The following is a 10,000-nucleotide window of genomic DNA, read 5'->3' on the forward strand; positions in this document are numbered from 1 at the left end:
GATATTAAAAGAAATTGGTCCGACCCCATAAAAATGGCAGACCTCTCGGACTTTAAAAGAGACCAAATTGTTGGCGCTCGTATGGCAGGCGCTAATATAACGAAAACTACTGAATTGCTTGGTGTTTCAAGAGGTACTGTCTCAAAAGTAATGACTGCCTTTGAAAGAGAAGGAAAAACATCCTCAGCAAAGCACAAGTCTGGCCGAAAGTTAGTTATATGAGAGAGACCGTCGGACTCTAAATCGAATTATTAGAAAGGATCGTAAGACCACGGCATCTAAAATCACAGCAGAGCTCAATGAACACATACAGAACCCAGTTTCCACAAAAAAATTGCTCGTCGGGAGCTGCACTAATTTGGGATTCCACGGAAGAGCTTAGAGTGGTGCACAAACCACCAGAATTGGTCCCTCGAGCAGTGGAAAAATGTGATTTTCTCTGACGAATCATCGTTTTCCTTATTTCCGACCTCCGGCCGAGTGTACGTTTGGAGACAGCCAAAAGAAGCGTTTTCATCCAGACTGACTTCTCCCAACCGTAAACCATGGCGGGGGTTCTGTGATGGTCTGGGGTGCTATTTCTTGGAAATTCGCCTGGCCAATGATTTCCTTTCATGGAAGAATTAAAAGCCGAGACTATTTAGGAATTTTGGGCGACCAAGTTTCATCCTATGGTTCAAGAACTGTTTCCGGAGGGGAACGCCATCTTTCAAGATGATAATGCCCCAATACATACAGCTAGAATTGTTAAAGAATGGCATGAGGAACATTCTAATGAAGTTGAGCATCTCATCTGGCCACCACAGTCCCCAGACCTCAACATTATTCAGTCTTTATGGTCGATTTTAGAGAATCAAGTAAGAAGTCGATTTCCGCCGCCATCATATCTAAAAGAACTGGAGGGTTTTTTAACTGAAGAATGGGTTAAAATTCCTTTGGAAACAATTCACAATTTGTATGAATCAATACCTCGGAGAATTGAGGCTGTAATTGCCGAAGAAGGTGGACCTACACCATAATCAAAATATATTTTGTTGATTTTTCAAGGTGTTTCCATTATTTTGTCCAACCCCTGTATATTATATATAATATATATATATATATATATATATATATATATATATATATATATATATATGTATATATATATATATGTATATATATATATATGTATACACACACATATATATATATAAATATATATATATATATATATATATATATAAAGATTATTTCAGACAAATGAGAGAGAAATGGGTGGGGAAGGGCAAACGAAGATGTGTTGGGAATAGACCAAGTTGGTCGAAACGTTAGGGCAATAAACTCTATTCCCAACACATCTTCGTTTGCCCTTCCCCACCCATTTCTCTCTCTCTCATATATTTTTTTATATATATATATATATTTATATATACATACATATATATATATATATATATATATATATATATATATATATATGTATATGTATATGTATGTACATATATATAAATATTTATATATATACACGAATACATATATATGTATATATACATATATATATATATATATATATATGTATATATGAACTAATTCGCCAGCGTCTTTCAATAGATCTATTGATATACCAACTTCCCCAGGTGCTTTTCCTCTTTTCATAGTTTTTAGAGCAAATTCTACTTCTTCCTTTGTAATCTCTGGATTAGTTCATATTAAATTAGCTGAGCTGTACACCCAGTGCTTACGTCAAGAAAGCGTTCCAGATGCGTGGTGCAATGCTATAGTGATTTTGCTTCATAAAAAAGGAGACCAGAAGGACCATAGTAACTATCGACTGATTAGCTTGCTATCAAATGTATATAAAGCATTCTCCAAGATCCTTACAAATAAACTACGTCAAGTTTTAGATAGAAATCAGCCGAGAGAACAGGCAGGCTTTAGAAGCGGATATTCGACTTGCAGGCGATGAACCAACTAATCGAGAAAATTACAGAATACAATATACCTCTTTGTTTAGCTTTTGTAGATAACGAGAAGGCCTTTGAATCAGTAGAACAAATAGCAATACTAAACTCGCTAAGCAAACAGGGTACAAACGAACAGATCGTAAGGGTTCTAGAAATGATTTATGCGAACGACAGCGTTGTAATTCGACTACATAAAGATACAGAAAAGATCAAGATCAAGGAAGGAGTAGGGCAAGGCGAAACAATTTCACCCAAATTATTTACAGCTTGTTTGGAAGATATTTTCAGGAGGTTGAATTGGGAAAAGAAAGGTTTGAAGATTAATGGCGAATATTTGAACCACCTAAGATTTGCAGATGACATTTCAGAAAGATATGCTGAGCGATCAAAACAAAGAAAGTCTCAAAGTAGGTTTAAAATGTAATGTTCAACACGAAAGTTCAAAGTAAAGAGATTGTAATTGATTATGAGAGTCTTGAGGAAGTTGAAGAGTGTAATTATTTAGGTCAGATGGTAAAGGTGACGAAAGATCATGATAACGATATAAAAAGACGCATTACAATTGGTTGGAAAATGTTTGGTAAGTACAATAAAATCATGAGAGGCTCTCTACCTTTATGTTTGAAACGTAAAGTTTACAACCAATGCATTCTACCAGCAATAATCTACGGATGTGAGACTTGGAAGCTGACGAGGGCGATGGAAACAAAGCTAAGGACTGCACAGAGGAGAATGGAGAGATCAATGATGGGAATAACACTGAGAGACCGAAAGAGAGCAAGTTGGGTGGGAGAGCAGACTAGAGTGAAAGATATTGTGGAAGCAGTAAAAGAGAGGAAGTGGAATTGGGCAGGTAAGTTGGTACGAACGACTGATGAGCGATGGAGCAAGTGCATTACTGAATGGACGCCGCGAGATAGGAGGCGTGGAAGAGGGAGACCAGACAGAAGGTGGAGAGACGAGATCGAGAAGTTTGCAGGAGTGACGTGGCAGAGAGTGGCACGGTCGTGTGAATCATGGAATGCTATGAAGGAGGCCTTTGTTCAGCAGTGGACTCAGGATGGCTGATTTGATTGATTGATTGATTGATATGTATATATATCCATCCACACACACACACACACACACACACACACACACACACACACACACACACACACACACACACACACACACACACACACACACACACACACACACACACACACACACACACACACACACACACACACACACACACACACACACACACACACACACACATATATATATATATATATATACATATATATATATATGTACATTAATATACATATATACACACATATATATATATATATGTATATATATACATATATATATATATATATATATATATATATATATATATAATGAAGCTGCCTTGCTGTGGATGTGCTGTGCCTTGCGACACTGCTTCTGACCCAGGGTAGTGGACAAGGTGCAGGGATGACCCGTCATCCAGGAGGTGCTAAGATAGGAGGGAGTGTGGAGGGGTGTGGAGTGTATTCAGGGATGGAATGGGTGGGAATGATTTTATACCTTTTCCTTTTTGGCTACCTCCCTTGGAAGGGGGAAAAAAGCCTTGATATATGTAGGTATGTATATGTATATATATATATATATATATATATATATATATATATATATATATATATATATATCCATTAGTACAAATTGTCTGACACGACCTAAGAGACTAAAGGGAAATATCTAAAATAAATAAGTAAATAAATAAATAGATAACCTCTTGAGTGCGTTAGATTTTCCCTCTCCTGAATGAAACCATCAGCCAAAAGGTAGATTAAATGACAAATGAACATTTCCGAACTCTAACCATTTCAAGAAAGGTTAGGTGTGCCTCACCTGAGACTAAACAAATAAAAACGTAAGCCTTCAGGGCTAAAAGGTGAGCTGTTATAGTAAGTCGTCCCCTATGTGAAGAGAGTTTTAGCTTTCTGAAATAAAAATGCTCATAAAACAAGAGTCAGCTCGTCGCAGTAAGAGTCAAACAAAACGAGATCCAAAAAGAAACGAAAACAAAGCTAATTATACATGTATATGAAATATGACATAACCCGTGTTTTTATAAACTAAACCAGAAGCCATCTCTGAAAGATCATTCTCATCTGACCTTGCAGTTCCACCATAATATGATTTATATGGCATAACCGGGGTTAGTAACTTTTCGAGCTAATAATCACTACAAATGCAATCATGGCTTCCCTGATCTTCTCATCAAGCGAGCCTTCAAAACAGAATGTCAGCAAACAATAACTCCATTCTCCCTCCCCTCCCCCTCCTTCCTCCCACCCTGCACTCAGCCCAACTGCCGGAAATAATACATATGTTGAGCTGAAAATGTATTGCGATGTAATGGAAGCTGCTCAGGCCCGTGGAAAATGGAGAGGGACACTGCGGGAGGAAGGCGCTGGCCCTGGCAACGTCGTGACGTCATAGGTCAAGCTCGACTCGAGATGATTGGCGCGTACAGACAAGAAGGTTATGGTCAGAAACCAAACAGTAAAGGAGGAACGCTAAATGCGTAATATATTAACAAATGATAAATAAGTAGATAGATACATAGATGGAAAACTAGATAAACGAATGAATTAATAAGCAAATAAATATATGAATAAACAAATTAATAAATATACAGGTAAATGAATGAAGAAATAAATGAATATAGCAAATAAGCAAATGAATTAATAGATACATAAATAAACAACTACGTACCTAGATAAATAAAGAATAGATGAATATATAGATGAAAATTTAAATAAATAGATAAACAAATGAATAGGTAACAAATAACCAGATAGATAAATAGATAAATTCAAATAAATGATAAATAAGACAATAATGAAATAAAATATCCAGTTTGAATCCTTTCCTTACCAACGGGAGCTTGTGTAAATAAATAGAAATGTTTTTGAACGCAATCAGACTTAGCATAGATGGTTCGATCATTTTAGTGACAATTCAGAGGGCTGATTCTAATCACTGATTGATAACGTCTGATTAACTAGAAAAAATACAACGTGACATGGAAAATTGAAAGTAAAGATCGAAACTTTCCTAATATGGAAATCATGATACCATGTACAACAGACACTGAAAAACATGAACTGATCTGAAGGTAAAAAAAAAAAAAAAAAAAAAAAAAAAAAAAAAAAAAAAAAAAAAAAAAAAAAAAAAAAAGTAAAAAGAAAATTTTCTTAAGAAAATAGATTGAATACATTAGAATTAGGATTATATAAAGATATTAAATATTACTGCAATGAGGAAAACGCTGTAATAAAAATACTAAGACAGTTTCTCTTTTGTAACATATAAAGTGGATATATATCGTCATACGCTATAATTGTGGTACAATTCATTACAAAGGGTAAACTAAAACGACTTTGTAGCTGATTCTTGTAATCAATTCCTGTTAGATTAGATTGTCTTAGGTTAGGTTAAGTTTATTTATTTTAGGTTAGATTAAGTTAAGTAATGTTAGTTTAGGTTGTGATAAACGAAGTACCTAATTATAATTGATGTAATGTTGAAAATAACCACCCTATTGATGGCGACACAGATTGAGAATGAAGAATTTTTTATACAGGAATGGCGATATTATCATTTTACGTGACGATGTTACTGTCTTAATTTATGCTACAAAGATATATAAAAAATTACACTGCCTGAAATCAAACCACGAAAACATTAAAACAAAATAGAAATCCCCCATATCAATAGAGTTGTAAAACATTGCATCATATTGCTCGATATCAGAATCATACACACATAGAGAAACGTAGGAAGAGCTGACTCGCTCATTGAGAAGTACAAGGGTAAGAGTCTTATTTGTGGTTGTAAGATGACTTGTTAAACCGGGGATCGAGCCAGCCAGCACCAATGCAGAAGCAGGCGACTTGGTTAAAATGCTTACGTAACATTACAGCTCCGCAGACAACCGCAAGAGTTTTTTTGGAGTGTTTTTGAACACCCACCGTTACAAGGAGACGTGAATTTCTAAAAAAAAAAAAAAAAAAAAAAAAAAAAAAAAAAAAAAAAAAAAAAAAAAAAAAAAAAAAAAAAAAAAAAAAAAAAAAAAAAAAAAAAAAAAAAAAATCGTGTCAGAAAGAATGCGACAACGGGAACCGATGAAATTATTTCGCCGCCTTCAACAGGATGTGATGTCACAAGGGATGACATGTGTAAGGTGACAGATTCACATATCTGACCGATCAAAAGCTCACGAAGAAGGAATGCAGTTGTCTACCTGCTCTCCAGTCAGTCCAGTAGCTCACACGCTCAATGTGTCATCTTACCTGTACTTGTTTTTTGTAAATCCAGAAATAACAAACCCCATAGAATTGCAATCACACACACACACACGCACGCACACACACACACACACACACACACACACACACACACACACACACACACACACACACACACACACACACACACACACACACGCACACACACACACGCACACACACACACGCACACACACACACACACATACACACACACAACACACACACACACACACACACACACACACACACACACACACACACACACACACACACACACACACACACACACACACACACACACACACACACACACGCACACAACCCAAAACAATGGCATCACGCCAGGAGATTGCGTATCAACTGGTCACGCTGAGAGTGGCGCAATGGATAGGCTTTCGATCGGGACTGCACTCAGATGATCAATAAATGTAATGTGAAGATCGGTGGACATAATGAAAACTGTTTTTCTTAAACATTGATATCACCTTCGGACATGATATATTGTGTAAACTGTGAAGTCGATATGTGTTCGTATGTGAGCGCGCGCGTTAGTGTATGTGTGTGTGTATATATATATATATATGTATATGTATACACACACACACACACATATATATATATATATATATATATATACATATGAATACATATATATATATATATATATATACACATATATATACATACATATATATGTATATATATATATAAATATATATGTATATACCAAGGACTACTATTACACAGGACGTGCGCACCCAGATTCCTGGCTCCGCTAGCGGAGGCCATTGCTTTCTTTGTAACCTAACACTATATTGGACAAATATATCAAAACTAGAAACTTAACTTTGTATATAGGACAAATATATCAACTATTGACTTATTCAATGCAGTATAAGTTAATATAAACTTTTATAGTGAAATAAGAAACTATTTTTAAGGCACTGTTATGCTTTGAAATGCCAATTTAGCCGGACTTGACAGGTATTATTGTATGAGGTTAGTGGACACTAGGGTTGGCGATTGTTTTTTTTTTTTTTTATCGTTTTAAAAAAATATAAAAAATCGATTTTTTTGATTTAAATCAGATTGATTTGATTTAAATAGATTTTTTCTATAGATTTTAAATGTTGTGGGATTGCTATCTAATATGCGATCTGATTGCTAAAGGACATTTTTAGCATATCAATATAAGGAGCAGTGTTCTATTGACTTGCCACAAGTATTCAAGGAACGGTATAAGCCTACATGTAGTATATATCCTGTGGAGGCAAACCTGACTCCGCCATTAAAAATGTAACTATCAGACTCCTCCACAGGCTCCACTTCTGCTAAATAATTTTCATCTAAAAGAAAGTCATCAACATCTCTGGACAGATTTATCATAAAAACTTCAGCCTCTCAAAGGGAAAATCTCGACAAAGATGTTGGAAGAATTATATTTGCTACAAATTCACCATTTCGTCTTGTTCAGCATCCTCATTTTCTCAAGATGGTTCAGAACCTGAGGCCAGGTTATATTCCTCCATCCAGAAAAGATATTGCTGATAAGTACTTGGATCTTGTGTATGAAAAGGAATATAAAAAGTGGTCAGATGACCTGAATAATGAAACTGTATGTCTTTCAATTGATAGGTGGTCTAACATCCATAATGAGCCCATAATATGTGTCACTCTAACAACATCCACTGGTCAGATTTATTTAATTGACACAATAGACACATCAGGGAAACCTCACACTGCTGAATATCTTCTACAACTTGTACAAAATTCACATTGGAAGTGTTGTGACAGACAATGCAGCAAATGTCACCAAGATGAGAAAACTCTTGAAGGAATCGAGTGAACCTGAGCATACCGTCCTCACATACGGCTTATACCGTTACTTGTATACTCGTGGCAAGTCTATATAACACTGCTCCTTATATTAATATGCTAAAAATGTCCTTTAGCAATCAGATCGCATATCAGATAGCAATCCCGTAAAATTTAAAATCTATAAAAAAAATCTATTTAAATCAAATAAATCTTATTAAAAAAATATATATATATATATACTTCTCAAAAAGATAAAAAAAAATTCGCCAACCCTGGTGTCCACTAACCTCATACAATAATACCTGTTAAGTCCGGCAAAAATTGGCATTTCAATGCATAACAGTGCCTTAAAAATATTTTCTTATTTAACTATAAAAGTTTATATTAGCTTATACTGCATTGAATAAGTCAATAGTTGATATATTTGTCCTATATACAATGTTAGGTTTCTAGTTTTGATATATTTGCCCAATATAAAATGTTAGGTTACAAAGAAAGCAATGGCCTCCGCTAGCGGACCCAGGGATCTGGGTGCGCACGTCCTGTGTAATAGTAGTCCTTGATATATACATACATATACATGCATATATATATATATATATATATATATATATATATATATATATGTACATATATAAAGGAAATGAAAAATGAGATTGTTGTTCCATTAGAAATTATTTTCAAGAAATCCATCATATCCGGAGATGTACCAAGAGAATGGAAGCTATGAGTAAAAGCTGCAATGACTGCAACAGCTCTGTAGGGAAGAGGCCAAACGCAGAGTATGGGAGTCCAATATGTTTTACGTTTCGCCCTGCTGGGCGAAACGTAAAATATATTGGACTCCCATACCCTGCGTTTGGCCTCTTCCCTACAGAATGGAAGCTAGCTAATGTTACTCCCATATTCAAAAAAGGTGACAAAAAGAAACCAAATAACTATAGGTCTCTAAGTTTGACTTCAATCGTAGGAAAAATAATGGAAACTATCATCAGATATGCTATAGAACATCATTTAGAAAGTAACCGTTTGATAAATGATAGCCAGCATGGTTTCAGACGGAAACGTTCTTGTGTGACTAACTTAATCGAATTCTACAACACAGTTATCTCGAATTATGACAAAAGAAACAATATAGATTTAGTATATCTAGACTTTGCAAAAGCTTTTGATACCGTCCCCCACGAAAGACTACTTACTAAATTAGCTTTGCATGGAATAAGTGGTAGCCTATTAGGTTGGACTAGTAATTGGTTGAATGGTCGAAAACAGAGAGTTGTTTTAAATGGAAAAACTTCTGGATGGAAAAGTGTTGCAAGTGGAGTTCCTCAGGGTTCCGTTCTTGGGCCACTTCTATTCATAGTATATATAAATGATATAGACCATGGACTAAAATCTACTGTTTCCAAATTTGCTGATGATACAAAACTGTGCGGAGTGGCAAATGATCACTCAAACCAATTAGATATTCAAGAAGATTTAGATCAATTACAGCAATGGTCTGAAAAGTGGCTAATGAAATATAACACAAGTAAATGCAAGGTAATGCACATAGGTAAAAATAACAGTAAGTACGATTACAAGTTATTTGGAAATTCGTTAACAAAAGTGAATAGTGAAAAAGATCTCGGCGTAATTATCAGTAACGACCTCAAATCATCCAAACAGTGTATTTCAGCCTCTGAGAAGGCAAATAAGATTCTGGGACTGATTGCGCGATCTTTTTGATTTCAAAAGTACATCACTCATTAACAAGCTATATAAATCGTTAGTTCGTCCACATTTGGAATATGCTGTTTCCGTATGGTCACCGAATCTCATTAAAGACATTGACAGACTGGAAAAAGTACAACGGCGAGCCACAAAACTGATTCCAAATATCAAAAATAAATCATACGAAAATCG

The 10,000-nt window shown here is 35.2% G+C and overlaps 1 protein-coding gene across 1 annotated transcript in view; it reads left to right on the top strand.

Moving 5' to 3' along the window:
- LOC143023221 (uncharacterized) overlaps positions 1-10,000 on the top strand; it is a 23,641-nt gene that overhangs the window by 2,942 nt on the left and 10,699 nt on the right. The window contains exon 2 of the mRNA XM_076181742.1: positions 2-209. Within this exon, the coding sequence (XP_076037857.1) occupies positions 2-209 (208 nt within the window). The remainder of the gene's footprint in view (position 1; positions 210-10,000) is intronic.

This window comes from Oratosquilla oratoria, unplaced genomic scaffold, assembly GCF_046742065.1.
Source record: "Oratosquilla oratoria isolate Oo_2021 unplaced genomic scaffold, ASM4674206v1 SCAFFOLD45, whole genome shotgun sequence".
In the NCBI taxonomy this organism is placed as follows: domain Eukaryota; kingdom Metazoa; phylum Arthropoda; class Malacostraca; order Stomatopoda; family Squillidae; genus Oratosquilla; species Oratosquilla oratoria.